At 42.9% G+C, this 17,478-nt stretch overlaps 1 protein-coding gene across 18 annotated transcripts in view; it reads left to right on the top strand.

Annotated features, from left to right (window-relative positions):
* Positions 1-17,478, top strand: part of TENM3 (teneurin transmembrane protein 3) — a 2,605,219-nt gene that overhangs the window by 2,430,502 nt on the left and 157,239 nt on the right. For all 18 annotated transcript variants that reach the window (XM_084760481.1, XM_084760480.1, XM_084760467.1 and 15 more), the window contains one exon: positions 10,226-10,464. In XM_084760481.1, the coding sequence (XP_084616607.1) occupies positions 10,226-10,464 (239 nt within the window). The remainder of the gene's footprint in view (positions 1-10,225; positions 10,465-17,478) is intronic.

Genomic DNA, 17,478 nt, shown 5'->3' with positions numbered 1-17,478 from the left:
ATTTCTATTTTACAATTGCATAGTATATCACTAACTATAAAAGGTTTATAATTAAATGTATTATAACATTACCTTTATGTTAGCACCAAAATAATCCATTTCGAGTGAGCCAATTCCTATTTACATGCTCTGACTCAGACGTAAATCTGTGTTCCTTTTCTAGAACCTTCCATTTTTTAGTTACCATAGTAAATGGTCAGGATGCAAACAAAAAAGCACATTAAGAGTGCTTGTTGTTTCCAAACTGTTTTGTCTTCTCAGTTAAGTCTCAAAACTGGTCTTTAAGTTTTGAGGCCCCATCTGCTAATTTGTCATCTTAACTACAGCTTACATGAAAATGCTGCTTCCCTGCACTGCTGGCTGCAGAACTAGGTTTTAACCTAGTCTTCTGTACACTTGTGACTCTCCCCTTAGTAGTTAACAGCTCTCCTGCTTCCACCCTGGAAAGCATGTTTTAAGGGAAATTCTAAAGGATCAAAGAGAAGACTTGAACAGTAATAGTAAGGATCCACTGTGCGTTTTTCATTTTCAATTATGTTGGCATTCTGTTCCCTCAGAACTTGAGTGACAGGATTTTTTTTTCCACTGTGTCATTTTGTAGATCAGAAGGGGCCCCTGCTGTGACCTTTGCCAGGATGTGGTAGTGCTGCCCTGGTGGCCAGCCCTGGGAAGATGGCCTTGGTTGCCAGGTCTTTGTCCTCACTGGTTTCAAAGAAGGAGAAAAAAAACTAAGAGAAGGCAGGGCTGCAAAGGGAAATATTTCTATTCCCTTCTTCTAAAAAAGCACATTATAAGGGAAACAGGGACATTATGTTTATTTATATAAATGCATACACAGTGGACTTAAAATATTTGTAATTGAACTTTCCAGGAGACTCTGCTAGTGGGCCAAAATAAATAAATTTTAGTGCCAGCAGCAAAATCGACAGAAAGTTTTTAAGGGAAAAAAAACACATTTAAAATATCCCAAACAGAAAGGCTAATAAGGAGAAATAGTATTACCTTCCCATTGAGTGCAGCAAAGCATCATGGAAAATGTATACATCTAAGGTGACTTGTTACATCGACATGTTCATGGTTCGGAAATCCAGGGGCTAAATTCAAGAAGAGTAGAGATCCGTCTGATGGAGGTTCTTATGAAATAAGATGCATCACAGGGTGTGGGGGGTGTCGGAGAAATGTGCAGAAACACACATACTTGAAAAGGAGACTAGAAAGCAGAGTGCACTGGGTGCCCCATTAGGTTGTGAAGTTAAGTGGACCAACATGGCAGACATTTAGGAATAGCAGCGACGTTAGAAATAGCCAATTAGGCCAATGTTCTCAAGAGACAAACCCAAAGGTAAAATAAAATTAAAATTGTAAAGGTGTCAAAAGTAAAAAAAAAAAAAAAATTAAAACAAAACAAACAAAATATAATGACACAAAGTAGTAAGGGATACTTAAGCTTGCCCATTTGTTCTAAATTAACTCTAGATTACACTATGGACAGTGGTGCCCCAAGCTGGAGTCCCTTTTGATTGATTTGCTCACGTTTGCTTACAGTCTTGATAGGAACCTCAAGAGTAAATTTGAGCTAATAAACTAATACACCGATACTGCAGTGGTTCTTACAGTGTGGTCCCTGGCTCCGTGTCAGTCCTTGAAGTTCCACCCAAATCACTTACGTCACCACTTACGTCCTAAGAGGCCCACGAGGAAACAGTTGCGCAGGCGAAGATTGAAAGGCGCCCGTTTAAGCTGTGGAGTGGTCTCTCGGTACACGATGCTTACCTTGGTGGCCTAACCCCTACCACAGGAGTTCACAAGCTCCACCCACACTTGTGACTCTGTAGTTTGTCTGGCCACACCATTTCCTTTGTGTCAAGGACAGACAACTGTGGCATTCCTTGGCAGTGGCGGGCGGGTGAGGGCTGCTGGCTCCTGTGTGCAGCTGGCTCTTCAATCCTTTACTTCAGGAATTCAGTTTCGGGGACCAGATTCCTCAGGTGATAGATTTGTTTGCGAATCTATTGTTAAGCATGTATGCATTAGAAGTAATTGTACTGGGTATCCCTGGGTATGCGTAGAGAATCCATTGCTTAATGGTAAGAAAGATGGCTTTAAATAAGAAAGAATCTTTTTCAGGAGCTAGTGAAGTAACTCAGTGAGTGACGTGCTTGCCACACATGTCTGAGGACTCGAGTTCAGTCCTTCACATCCCTGGGAAGACCCGGGTGTGGCAGGTCTTACATATAAACCCTCATGTTGGAGAGGCTGAGAAAGTTGGATTGCTTGGGATTGCTGGCCCACCACCCTAGCACCGCCCATCCCTAGGTTCCAGAGAGAGACAGCATCTCAAAGGACAAGGCATGACACCAAAGTTGACCTCAGCCTCCGCCTGACTGCACATGCTTATATATTCACACATGTACACCTGCCTGCACACACACGCACACACACACACATACGCACCCACACACGCACACAGTGATTTTTCTGTATGAACTTTCTTTCTTTACTTTCTGTTTCCTTTCAGTAAGAATTTTATATTTCTTCATCACCGTACAAGGCACTGCTCTTTTTTCAGCTTTTAATCAATTATGAACATGTTAAATATACACCTGACAGCAACTTCTGTTGGATTTGTAGTGTAAAATTTGAAACTTGATAGTGAAAACTTTGAAGACTGAGGAGCAGGTTTTACGTGTTCAGAATGGTGGAGGTCACAGTTCACTTTGTCTCTCAGGTGTAATTTATTTCAAATACATGCTGACAACTCAGTCTGATCCACGTTCTGCAGTATTTAATAAAGACTGGAAGACCACAAGTAATTACATGAGTAACAGTGGGCAAAATGAAAATAGCACAGAAACACTGAAATGTTATATATTTTCATCTATTTTTAAAGTAGCATAAAGTGAATCCCAGGCAGCCTAGCCATTGTTTAGACACCGAGTGAATTAAACTATTTTGAACCCGGTAGCTAATTTTGGTTTCCGTACATTTCCAGGTAAATGTAATCCAAAAGTATGCGATTCATTTGCTTTAGATCTGAGAATGTCATTTTGGGAAAGGCGTTTGATGTTGAGGAAATCTTGTGAGGCCTTTAATAAGCCTCTTAAATCCAGAGAATTCTGTTTTGCCGGAAGGAAAAGGAACCTATACCTTGAGTTTTCCTTACCACTTAAATGAAAACTTTGGATATTGAAAAGATCGCGAATCTGGCCAAATGCGGCCAGCCTCGTTGACATGTAACTGAAATCAGAGCACCTAATGCGAAGAACTAGAGATCGATGCCCATCCTGGGAGCTTCCTATAGATTCTCCTCCAAAGGTCAATAAGAGCAGGGCACAGAGGCATTTTACTTAAACAACTTCATGTAAATCACCCTCTTTGTCCAACAAAGAAATAATGAACAGAAGCCGTGCAGCAGTGACATTCTCCCTGTAGTATACAGTAGATGTATACTGTGTGATAGTGTACAATGCAGCAGTGACATTCTCCCTGTAGTATACAGTAGATGTGTACTGTGTGATAGTGTACAATGCAGCAGTGACATTTTCCCTGTAGTATACAGTAGATGTGTACTGTATGATAGTGCACAATGCAGCAGAGACATTCTCCCTGTAGTATACAGTAGATGTGTACTGTATGATAGTGCACAGTGCAGCAGAGACATTCTCCCTGTAGTATACAGTAGATGTGTACTGTGTGATAGTGCACAGTGCAGCAGTGACATTCTCCCTGTAGTATACAGTAGGTTTGTACTGTGTGATAGTGCACAGTGCGGCAGTGACATTCTCCCTGTAGTATACAGTAGGTGTGTACTGTGTGATAGTGCACAGTGCGGCAGTGACATTCTCCCTGTAGTATACAGTAGATGTGTACTGTGTGATAGTGTACAGTGCAGCAGTGACATTCTCCCTGTAGTATACAGTAGATGTATACTGTGTGATAGTGCACAGTGCAGCAGTGACATTCTCCCTGTAGTATACAGTAGATGTATACTGTGTGATAGTGCACAGTGCGGCAGTGACATTCTCCCTGTAGTATACAGCAGATGTGTACTGTGTGATAGTGCACAGTGCGGCAGTGACATTCTCCCTGTAGTATACAGCAGATGTGTACTGTATGATAGTGTACAGTGCAGCAGTGACATTCTCCCTGTAGTATACAGTAGATGTATACTGTGTGATAGTGCACAGTGCAGCAGTGACATTCTCCCTGTAGTATACGGTAGATGTGTACTGTGTGATAGTGTACAATGCAGCAGTGACATTCTCCCTGTAGTATACAGTAGATATGTACTGTATGATAGTGTACAGTGCAATAGAAATATTTTTCCAGGTGACTTTGTGTTATTAATAAAACTTTTAAATGTGCCTTAGGGACAGGAGCCAAACACCAACCGCCACACTCTGTATTCTGATCATTTCCATTGTATAAAACTTTGAGGGAAAAAAACCATAGTTGTGGTTATGCTAATTAAACTTTCATTCAGTAGTTGCCCATTTTCCATTTGACTTTTTCATTCTCTGCCCTAATTTCCCATTGAGGAACTGACTCAGATGACTTTGATTAATACTACTACACATTTTCCGGAGGTATTTTTCAAGTGGGTGCCTCAAATCTCTAACTTCTGAAGCATTTTCTCTCGTATTAGAGGAATAAGATGGTTATATTAATCCTACAAGCAAAAGATAAGTATTAACCCATTTTTATTCATGACTCATAAGTGTGTTATAACTTCTATAATGTTGTACTTCAGAACTAACTATTGATTTATTGGTATTTTATGTGATATATTACTGAAAGGCACATTTAAGTTGCCTAAAATATCTTGCCACTAAAAACAACAAACAACAACAATAACAAACCAAATCTCTTGGTGGTAAGTTGTGTAGTTATTACTTTGAAAGACAGAAACCAAGAGTGAAGGCTTACTATGGATCAGTGCTGACCTGCTAAGACATGGAGTTAAAAAAAAAAAAAAAAAAAAAGCAAAACAACAGCCATGTGCTTGGGCCCTGGATAAGAGTAGATAGAAATTATGCTGCACGTGGAGAGGTGAGTTTGGATGCCCTGCATGCAAGTAAAAAGCTGGCCATGATATTGGCCACCTTTAATCCCTGCCCTGGGAGGCAGAGAGGAGAGCATATGGTGTGTCATGGCGGGAGGTGTGGATCGGCCAACCCGTCTAAGGAGTTGGTAAGCTCCATGTTCACTGAGTGTCCTCAGCTGTTAAAGATGGAGAACATCAAAGTAAGATGGAGAACAGAGAGATAGGACATTGCCACAGGAACATGCACACATGTGCACAACACACACACACACACACACACACACACACACACACACACACACACACAGGGACAGGTAGGGAAAGAGAATAAACTTAAACACTTGGACAAAGAGAAAGCGAAAAGCATGCTGGGAAAAAAAAGACTACAGGTTCTCTGACAGTTTGAATACCCAGGATAGAAGAAGGGGGCAGGCAGGAAGAAAGAGTAATTGGAAATCTCGAAGGCCCTCAGAGAGATGAGCAATGACCAAGAAGACAGGAAATGGGGACAAGAAGAAAGGAGAGGAAATCCAGACTTCGTCCCTACTAACTTTATATTTGTGACATGACCCAGAGACAAATACATCATAGAACACCATTAAAAACACAAATTAGAACACAGGGTGGGAACGGAAACGTGAAGGTCGGCCCAAAGGCAGATCAGCAAAGATACAGATCTCTCCTTTTCCAAAGACAAAAGAGCAAGCTTCCACTCCACCTCACCCTCGCCGTTCCTGCGGTTGCCGGCTACACAGCGTTCCAAGTTAATGAGGCAACAGAGCTCTGTCGCTCCTGTCCCCTTCTTGTTGTTGTTGTTAAATAGAATCTCCCGCCCCTCCTGAGTTCAAAACCACAAAGCAACTGTTAGTGTTCGGTGACCTTCCGCACCAGCTGTCTTTGGGGCTTTGAAATTGATTTTCCTCCTCTCGCTCTCTGATAGGCTTGTCTTCAAGTGTGCTGCTCTCGCTCATCGCCAGAGTGAAAACAGTGGCACAAATAGCCGAGGAACTGGAGGCAGGCATCACGCAGGGCATCATTAGAGACGTGGGGGTGAAAGCAGCCTGCTCCAGTGTGCTCTATGGTAAAAAGCAGCCGCTGCTGCTTTCCTGCCAAATACAATGGGGGCCATTCTTTCAGGAGTCCCCTTTTTCTTTTTTTTCCCCCATTCCCAACTATGGTTTGAGGAGTAAGGAAAAATTCGGCCTTTATTCTCCAATCCTCATGTGGAAGCTATTCCGCAATCCTCATGTGGAAGCCAGGTCAAAACATATGTTTTATTATAGTAATTTTTTTGCTGAATTTTTACGCGAGAGAAGCATATTCCCATGGCTAGAAGGGCCTGGCAAGGAGCTGCGGGATGAGGGACTAACGACAGGCAGAAATGGGCCTTGAGGAGAATTAGGTGACATATCCCCCTCCCCGCCCCCGCCCATGGAAAGTCATTATATATGCTTCATATAGATGAATTTCAATATTCATGAGGTATTTTGGGAGTTCTAAACAAAAGGGAAGAGCTATATTGAACCTTAAGAAAAGTTAAAAGGGGGGGGGCTTGGGGGAGTGTTGAAGACCTGTATTGATGATAGCATAACCCTCGCTGGCCTTTCCTCCTTTATGTGCGGCAATGGGGAAGGCAGTGCTGCCTTTCAAAAGATTACATTCCATGTGAACCTCAGCACTAGCCCAGCTCTCCCACATGTGCGACCACATGTTTCATGCTACAGCAAGTACAAAAACCTTTCCTCCTTCTGTGCCTAAGAATGTGCACGTGCATGCTTTGCCATGTCTCTTCTTGGGTGAACTTCAACCTGAAGTTGTCGTCAAATACCAGTCTTGAGGTGGATCAACGTTAGCCATTACTCATCCATTCCTTCCATATTAGGAAAGCATCAGAAAACCCTCGGTGCCCACTGTTTTAGGATGTAAGGCGCTGGTGAGGTGCCGCTCTTTCAATACTCTCTTAACATGGGTGTTAATTATGCTCTATGCTGCACGTGCGCTACTCTGAGTCTAGTTGGATGTGGGTAGCCAGTTAGACACGGAAAAAGAGGCTCACTTTATGACAGTAAAAGTAACTGCCCCAGCATTAAAGCAATGCTTTCTCTTTCAGTAGCAAAGGGGAATGTATTCAGCTAATAAATTAGGAACTCTTATGGGGAAACGCGTTTTCTTTTCACTAATATTGATCAGTAATGTCACTGAGAAGTGAATGCAGAGCTCTGTGTCTTTTTAGGCGCATGCTGTTCCACCAAAGTACACCCTTGAAACCTACATTTGTGTCTTTTAGTAATATGTCAAAGTTGCATACTTTTTTAAATCTAAAGAAAACAATTTTGTGGCGACTTAAACCTAGTATTTGAAAAAATCCCTTGCCAGGATCACCAGTCACAGTGTGTACTGACCGCTCAGGTTTGCACGTTGACACAGAGACATCTAATCTGGAGGCCAGCGTCTAGTAAAGTCCTCACCGTGCTTACGGATACTTGCGTGTATAGAGTCTGGCGTTAGTGGCTAAGGTCATGGTCTTGAGAGCCGCACAGACTCAGATTCAGATACCATCCGTCACTAAAGAGTTATCCGGACCACATCATATTAGCGACTGTTTCATTGCTGTGACAAAACACCTGAGGCTACCGAAGGAGCAAAGGGTTCCTTTGAGCTGGTCATGTTAGTCGGCCACGGCCTGCACTGCTGCTTTTAGGTTTGTGGCAAAGCAGAGATGTCATGCTAGAGAAGATAGGGGTAAAGCCAAGAAAAGGGAGGGAGGGGGAGAGGGAGGGAGGGAGGGAGGGAGGGAGGGAGGGAGGGAGACAGAAAGAACAGAGGGACAGAGGAAGAGAAAATGAATGTGGGTCAAATGAGACCCTTTCTAGGGCATTATCCCAGTACCTCCCTTCTTTCAAGTAGGTCCAGCTACCGGCTTTCACCGCCTGCCATTTTGACTCCAGCATTAAACTGAAGGACTGATGAGGTTATAAATTTCATGGCCACCATGCTGGGCAAATGCCACCGTGTAAAACCAGCCCTACCGTTACTTTCCTGGAAGCTGCCAACTCCTTAAATAAGCCTCTTTATCTTTTCTTTTCTAAGCAGCAATATACCTAAAATCGTGAGTTTGTTCCCTCCTCTGTCTAACATGCACGTAGTACTTACTGTGTCTGAAGTATTTTTATGGTCAGTTTAAGTCTCACAACTCCTATGGCATAGGTAAATACAGAGAGAGGTTAAGGACCTTCTCCAAAGACACATCTCTGGAGAACAAGAAAGAAGGGTTTAAATGTTAGCCATCTGGCTTCCCAGGTCTGTGCTATGAAGTCCTTAACTTGTTTGATATACTTAGCCTCTTAAAAATACACAATAAGTGTGTGAGTGTTAAAATGGAAAATACTTAGCTATGAATGAGCCCCGTAAACGCATCTTGCATAAAGGCTATATCTACAATGGCAGAGAATGAAAGTACACTTTTTAACCTCTTGAATATAAAAAATTATAGCCTGCTGACTGCACTGGACACCTTAGAATAAGCTGTAATAATAGTTCATGCCAGGGCTCGAATGTGAACGGTATTGTCATGCTAAATGAAAGCCGTGACACACGATGTGTTTTTAAACTTAAATGCGTTTTTATGGCTAACAAGAATCTAAAAGGACTTGGAGCTGAGGGGGGCGCGTGGGAGGAAGTGGCTATGGGATGAGTTGGAAGGCGGATGGAGGACTGAGGTGGTCAAAACAGATTGTAGACATACACAAAATTCTCAAAGATTGGATAAAAATGTAAAAATAAAAGGATCTTCGACTCAGTCACCTTTCCCAAACAATTTCTTACTCGCTGCCCTTGTTTATATGTTCCTTAACTACAAATTTGAGGCAGTTTGCGCATTGTTTATAGGTCAGTTGTTAAAGACCTCCTCCCTCGTCTTGGCTTGGTTTTGAAAGGTACTCTGTGACTCTCTCCCGCCCCCAGGCTCCACAAGATTTACCTTGCTATTACGTTTGACACATGCTAAAAAGAAAATAGTTTACAACCTCAGAGACTTGACCGGCTGCCTTTGCCAGGTTTAAGCATGCTCAGCAATAGGCGAGCAGGCTAGCATGAGAACGCTTCCGTGGATGCCCAGGCAGAGAGTCAGTGAGGTGACAGGACATGGGTGCGTGTGTGTACATGACCACATTGTCCCGTAACGTGCAGTACAAGCACAACTGTGAGCTATGACCAACTTTATCATACGAATTATGAGGAACAACTCAAGTGTCGTTGCTGTGCAAGTCACTTCACTATGTTCACACCTTTCACTGTGTGGGCTCCAAGGATCTCCCAGCATGCTTTTGTTCAGGAGGCAGTGTGACTAGTGTAACTGCATAGTCTCTCAAGATGTCTATGTCAAAGCATAGGGATAGTGTGTGTGTGTGTGTGGTGTGTGTGTGGTGTGTGTGTGTGTGTGTGTGTGTATACCCTGCTGTACGCTATCAAAATCATCCTCAGGTCACTTTTATGATTAAATTAAAACGATGGCATAAATTTTAACTTTTAAAAACACATGAAGGCCGGTGAGATGGATCATGAAATAAGGATGCCTGATGCCAAGCTTACCAATGTGCATTACATCCTTGGAGCCCACACAGTGAAAGGCGAGAACTGACTTGCACAAGTTGTGTGCCATATGTATTCCATGGCATGCCTGCACCTACACACACACACACACACACACACACACACACACACACACACACACAAAGTACAAATAAATAATAAGTTTCCTATGAAGCAGGACTTGGGATGTAGTTCACCTGGCAAAGCGCTTGCTTAGTGTGGATTTGATGCCCCGTACTTCATAAGCCAGAGGTGGTGGTGTGGCACATGATGCAACCCAACACTCAAGAAGTAGGGCAGGAAGATCAGAAATTCAATGTCATCTTCAGCTACATAATAGTGAGTTCAAAGCCAGCCTGAGTTACATGAGACTTATCTCAAAACAAAATATATGAGGCTAGTGAGAGGGAGGGAAAGGAGGAGAGAAGAATGGAAAGAGAAAGAGAGAGAGAGAGAGAGAGAGAGAGAGAGAGAGAATATGACTACAAGAGAAAAGAGAAGCAGAAGAGAGTTAGTCCATGTGTGTGTGTCTTAATATGTTCCTGTCTTAACATGCCCATGTCTTATGATGGTCTTCTCCTTTTTCCACAGGCATTTCCTATTCAAAACAGGGACAGGGACGACACCACTGTTCAGTACGGCAACCCCGGGATACACAATGGCATCTGGCTCTGTTTATTCACCGCCTACCCGGCCACTTCCTAGGAACACCCTGTCCAGAAGTGCATTTAAATTCAAGAAGTCATCAAAGTACTGCAGCTGGAGGTGCACAGCACTGTGTGCTGTAGGGGTCTCGGTGCTCCTCGCAATACTCCTGTCCTATTTTATAGGTAAGAGCAAGGTTTCAAAAGCATGTTGTCTGTAAACGGATGTATTTTACTGCTGCTCTGCCAGCCTTGTTTATCTATGAGGAGACATTATTGTGTAAAGGCGGAATTACAACATAGTAGAAATGGTGAGAGTTTTAAGGGATTTCGGTAGATGTGATAAGTAGAAAGACTGGCTTGGAATACAATTCATTTCTACAAAGCGCCAAGTATATTCTTGGGCATAATTGTTATTGTTTGTCATTGGTGCCATCACTCATGAAATATTGATTAACTGTGACATTTCCTACACATGAAGTCATTCATGGACCTACAGGATTCAACATATCCATGCTCTTAATTAGGGACTCCCTGCTCTCTACGGTGTTGTGTGTCTTACCGTGAGCTCAACTGTCTACATGTGAACCTCATCACGCAGGACCATTATCTTCTGTTCAGGGATGCTCTAGAGAACAGAGCCTTATAAAATAATGAATGGTCACATGGATGTGAGGTTGTCCCCACTTCTAATGCATTGCTCATGCTTTTCACTTAGTCATAATCCAGATGCTGGGAGCGCCTGTCTTCCACTGGTTTATTTATGAAACACACTATTTCATAATGTATTTGGAACATCCGTACTGCTGGCGATGGCTTCCTTAAACGTCGCAAAGACCGCATGATATTTTGATCTGCTTCTATGGATAAGGGAAAGCCCTCCACATTGAAATGCTAATGGTATCCCCCCCCCCCCCCCGCCCCAAGATAAATCACAGACCGTGTGGTTTATACACCGAGAACAACAGCCAGCGATGCATCTCCAAGTTTACAAAGCAATTTGCGATGCCCCATGAAATTCCGTCGCTAAAGACAAGTATGCCAGAGCTCTGTATGGAGCGCCCTATGCTCTTGCAGCGGGGCCTCCGTCTGCCTGTCCCGCAGAAGTCCTCGGATATAAATTATGTACTTCGGGATGTGAAGTAACCATTTCGAGTCTCTGCACTTAATGGAAATGCAGAACTGTAGTGCATGAAAGAACCTGGGAGATAATTGAGTCGGAGGTGGCAGCCGTGTGGCATGTCATGGACTGGCATTTCCAAGTCTTAGACCATGGATGACATCACTAATGATTCAGAACTCAGTTTCGGTCTGAACATGGAGACATCCTCATTATCCTCATCACAGTGCTCAGACAGCCCCTCCAACAGTCTCCACCCATCACTCAGAGGACAGCAAGAAGAAATCCACCCATCCATCATTTTTTATTCTAAATCCAACTCGACTTTTTTCTTCCCTCCTAAGACAGACAGACCAAATACCACACTGTCACAACAGAGCACCCCAGCAAGACTGCACTTGGCTTGGGATGTTCTCAGGTGGACGGGCAGGCTCACAGCAGCATCAGTATTCAGAGTTAATTTCTAGTCCTCAATTAGAAAATGCCCCGGCCATTAAGAGAATCCTCTCTAGTTAGCTGCATAAATTATTTGTAGCTGTCAGAAGTGAGCCGCAGAAGAATTTTAAATGAATTTGAAATGTGTGAGTCTCAAATGGAACGTGATCAATTACCCATATGTGTTTGTAGGGTTTTTTTTATTTTAAAGCATGGTGCACGCCATATAGATGCTGGGACTCAGCATTGAGGTGATTGGTTTGGTGTCTGTTGTGATTGGCAAGTGTCTATTCTTTCAGTGGTTTGAGGATCAGCTTGACGTGGTTTCAATTTATTTTGGTAGTGTGACTGTCAGGATATGTTATTGTTCATTGTAACATTACATTACATTACTGTTACTTGCATTCTTTTTAAATGATCCTTTTGTGAGTATAATCATCAAACTTCTATATCAAAACTCAAATTTCTCTGTGTAATAGCCCTGACTGTCCTAGTCTCACCTTATAGACCAGGCTGGCCTCGAACTCAGAGACATCTGCCTGCCTCTGCCTCCCGAGTGCTGGGATTACAGGTGTGTGTCACCATGCCCGGCTCTTCTGGTACTATTAATGCACACTTCTCCCTTTATTTTTCTTCTTCTCCACATGAAACATGAAGAATACATCGCTAATACACTCATAACCTCCCTTAGTAAACACTAAATACGAGTGTTTACGGGACATTTATTTTGATTACACTGATGTCCTGGGAAGTATAAAGACAAAAAAAATTCCAGTGCTTTCTAGCAAAATTTACTTCAATGATGAGAAAATCTGCTTAGAATTTTCATTCACTTCCACTATCACACTAACATGATTGTTTTTAAATCGGCTAAAGCATTCTGTGTCTTCACTAGTTAGTGTGATAAATTTTTTTTTCATCAAAGATGTTGCCTTCACCCTTGAGGAAAGAAGAGGTCACTTCTCTCGGGGAAGGTTGTCCTTGGCTAGTAAGTGTGCCTGAGAAGTGTGGTTTGGTTGGGCGATGCCCACCTGCTGGCGAGATCAGCCCGATAAAACATGAGCATCACCAGGTTGACAGTGTCATCCTCTGATCTTCTGCACCCCGTTCATATAAATGACGCCATCCCTACACCTTGTTCTCCCAGCTCTCGGGTTCATTATTAATATGAAGCAAAAGCTTAAGAATGAATGTCAGGGTTTTTTTTAATAGCTGAAGGAATTATTCCAGAATATTTAAGAATGTTCTTTGTACCTTCCAGTATGATAATGAAAAGTTAGGAGGATGTGTCTATACTCTGCCTCTTTCCTGAGGTGAAGTTCAGGGAGGGCCGAGGTAGATAACTTCTGAAAAGAGGAGGAGGAGGAGGAGGAGGAGGAGGCGGGTAGGCACAGACTTTGTTGTTTGTTTTTACCTATTTCTATCAAAAGTTCAAAGAACACAGAAAGACCTGTGAAGGAAGGAGAAAATTAATTGCAGTCATAGGACACCACGCTTAGCTTTTAGGTAGGTAAGGCACTTGCTGTTGAGCCCGGCAGTCTGTTGGATCCCTGGGACACACAGGAGAAGGAGAGACCTGACACCCTCAAGTTGTCCCTTGCAGGTATTTTTCTGTGCATGTGTGCTGCTTGAGATCACGTCCTCCATCAGCTTTGACCAGTTGTTCCTTGTTTATTCACTAGATACTGTCTATGTTTTGTTTTGTTTTGTTTTTTAATTCATCAATGAGCCCCCAAAAGGCAGTGACTATTCCATGCATGTGAAAATGTATTTGGGTACCCAGGTCTGCTCATTTGTTCAGGTTTACCAGTAGAAATCCTTTGAAGAAAAGTTGCTATATAGGAAGGCAGGTGCACTTTGGACCTTGTCAACCATTTTAATGTCACTATCCATTTACACAGGCACCGCTGTTCCTGTCACCTTTATATTTCACCATTATTTTAACCATTGCTAAACTTTTAGATTAAACATTTTTTGTTTTAATGTATTACTAGTTATATATTTTAATATTTATTGGTCATTTGAATTTCTTATTTTGAGAGTAGCCCGGCCCCCCCCCATTAGCCATTGAAGGTTTATATATTTTTTTAACATGTATGTATATTTATTTCAGGAGTCTGTGGCATGCACATACCACAGCATGTGTGTGAGGTTAGTTCTGTCCTTCGACTATGTGTGTTCAGGGATCAAAGTGAGATTGTTATGGTTGGCAGCAAGTACCTTCACCCACGGAGTCACCTCACTGACCTTCTATTCGTGTGTGTGTGTGTGTGTGTGTGTGTGTGTGTGTGTGTGTATTCATGTGTGTGTATGCATGTGTATGTGTGTATGTATGTGTGTCTGTGTGTATGTATGTATTCATGTGTGTGTATGCATGTGTGTGTTTGTGTATGTGTATGTATTCATGTGTGTGTATGCATGTGTATGTATGTATGTATCTGTGTCTGTGTCTGTGTGTATGTATGTATTCATGTGTGTGTGTGTGTGTGTGTGTGTGTGTGTGTGTTTTGAAGGGTGGTTAGGGACACAGTCGTGATAAATATCCCTGACTGGCGTGATGCTGACTATGTACAGTAGGCTGGCCTCAAACTCAGAGAAATCCTCCTGTTTCCTCCTTCTGAATATTGCCGTTGCTAGAGTGATCTGCCACACCTGTCTCTTCTGTTTTATTTTCTTTTTAACTTGAAGCAGTACTTATTAATTATATGAATATTTTGCCTTCTATGTTAAATATTTTATATTAATTTGGTCATATACTCATCTTGGCCACACACCATACAGAATTGTTAGATATATCAATTTTCCTTACAGTTCATAGCTTCCACGCCATACCTGTGAAGTCTAGGTTTATTCCAAAATTCATTACTTGTGGTTGGTGCTACCCAGGGCCTCACGCGTACCAGGCAAGGGATCTGTAAGCCCCATACAGGTGAGCCACACCCCAGCTCCCCAGCGACCCTTTTAAATCAGCATTTTCCTGTATCCTCTGATTAACATTAAGGGTCCAGGTTGACTCATCAGTGTAGAAACACGGAATGAAGGTCTCAAGTGTAAAAAGAAAGAAAAGTGTGTAAAAACATAAGTTTACCATTACCTGCTTGCCTAACACTTAACAGAAAAGAGCAAAAGAGCAAAGAAGGAAAATGCGTAGCTTCAGCTAAAATACTGAACCAAAACTTCACGTAGCCAGTTTTTGATTTTGTTTGTTTCTGCCAGCAGGTAGGGTATCTATGTGTATATAGATGGTCACATGTTACATATGTGTGTGCGTGTGAAGTCCAGATATTGTCATCTTTAATCTCCACTTTATTTTTGAGGCGGGGCCTCTTGCTGAACCTGAAGCTTGCTTGCTGTATAAACTAACTGGCCCAAAAGCTCCAGGAACCTGCCTGCCTCTGACTCCACAGCACTGAGATTATAGACATGTGCCACCACATGGGTGCTGATGGCCTGCACGTAATTCCTCATGCTTACACAGCAAGCACTTTAGTGACTGAGCCAGTGTCCCCAAACCCTGCGTCTAGCATGTTTTCTTGAACTGGAGCTTGAAAGATGTCATGGAGGGGGCTAGGGGCGGGGTGAGTACCACCTAATGTTAGTGATAGGTCACTGAAGAGAGTCTTATGAAGAGGAGCTAAGACGTATCAATAGCGGTGCCTAGCAAATACACGTCAGGCATGGCTTGAGATTATTTATGGACTTTCTCATTTCATTTTCACAATTCAATGGATGATCTCCATTTAAAAAGGAAACCTGCCTGAAGTCACACAACTAAGAAGTGCAGGAGATGGGTTCAGAAATTATCAAATACCCCGTTTTGTTTTGTTTTTTTAACCGTATTCCATGAGGTTTCTAAAAAAGCAGGAACAGGAAGGAAATTTGAGAAATTTAAACACTGGAGTGAAAACTAACCTGATCTGTGTATATAAGGTTGCTTTGGGGGCATTCCGGAAGCGGGAACTTGATGAATGAGGTCCAGACTTGTGCCTTTCACACTTGAGTGTGCTCAGGTGCCACCTGTGGGGACTCTCACTGAGATGCATATTCTGAGTCAGCAGGTCTGAAGTGGGAAATGAGCTTGTGAGTTTCCAACAGGCCCCCAGCTGCTGCTGCTGGGGTCCATAGAACGCGTGTGGGCATCAGGGCTCTCCGTAGTGCTGTCAAACGCTCCGACGGATGACAGAAGTGCCCTGTTGGCACACTGTCCAATTCATTAGCCACCAGTCACATCTGGCTGTTGAGCACTTGAAGTGTGGCTCATTAATTTAATGAACTCAAGTTTTCCTTTTCCTCTTAATTAATTGAAACTTGAACAGCCACAGGTGGCTAGTGGCTACCATTCAGAGACAATAAGACAAGAACACTGGGAGAAAGCAGTGTATTTAAGTGGGAGACCACGAGGCCAGCTGGAGTAGAGGGGTGAACAGTATAGAGGCCCCCTCAGATGATACATAATAGAGTACATGCATTGTCATTTTGCACATCCCCATTTAAGGAATAGCGACATTCTTCTCAGGAGTCACATGGTGATTTTCTCTATACTACTTAGCTCCCAATTAAAATCCTCTCTGACCTTTAAGGTGCTAGGCCCTTACACGATGGAAGGTCTTCTGGTTCATAAACACAAATTTTAAGTCTAAGCATAATACTGATTTTGGAACTATCAAAAAAAAATCTGACCTACTTTGATATCCCATAATATATTCATTCTCCATTTTTTTTTCTCCAAAATTGTAATTTTAAAGCAGTAACCAGTAGAATAGGTGGGGAAATGGTCCTCGCTTTTACAGCTGTCTGGCCTGCACCCACAGTTATACAGCAGCTGGAGCCTTGGTCCTGACACCCTCTTTACAGAGACCTTCCCCCCCCCAGCCCCCGCTGCCCTTGGTGAAGAATAGCCTAAAGTTTTGATAAAGAAAGATTCAAAGGGTATACCTTGAAATGTATACATTGAATACAAGTCAGAGTCAAGGGTGGATCAATACCATGTACATGTGCAACAAGCTGTTGACATCAGCCTTGTAAGAAGCAACATCACTGACACTCGGCTCTGTAGTCCATGTGCCACTAAGCAGAGTCTGACGAGCCTGCCTCTTCCCCTCCTAGGGAGCCTTGAAAGAATTTTTGCACATTGAGTTAATTGATTTTTCTCATCACTGGGACAGAGGGCCTGACAGAAGTAACTTGAGAGAAGCAAAGGTCTGTTTTGGCTCACGGTTCGAAGTAGACCCAGTCTGCGGGAGAAATCGTGGTAACTGGAGCTGCAGGCAGCAGATCGCGATGCACTCACAGACAGGCAGCAGATCGCACTGCACTCACAGACAGGCAGCAGAGAGACATGAGCACCCGTGCTTAGCTGGGGTTTTTTTTTTCATATCATGTACTCTGGGGTTCTGGAACATACCAGATGTAGGATGGCTCCTCCACTCTCTGCCTGTCATTGCCACACAGGTGTTTAGAGCTTTGTCTCCATGGTGACTTCAGATGCTGTGAAGCTGGCAGTATTAATCATCACACATGTGTTCTTCCAACTTGAGGAACACAGAGAAAACAAAGAATACTATTCAAACATGTTATGCGAGCGTAGCTTCTTAGGTTTTTGCCCTTTTGACTGGGTTTTTCCCTAACCAGTAATTCATTTGACA

This window comes from Acomys minous, assembly GCF_964271855.1.
Source record: "Acomys minous genome assembly, chromosome: 15".
Classification (NCBI taxonomy): domain Eukaryota; kingdom Metazoa; phylum Chordata; class Mammalia; order Rodentia; family Muridae; genus Acomys; species Acomys minous.
This window is presented reverse-complemented; position numbering and strand designations above follow the sequence as displayed.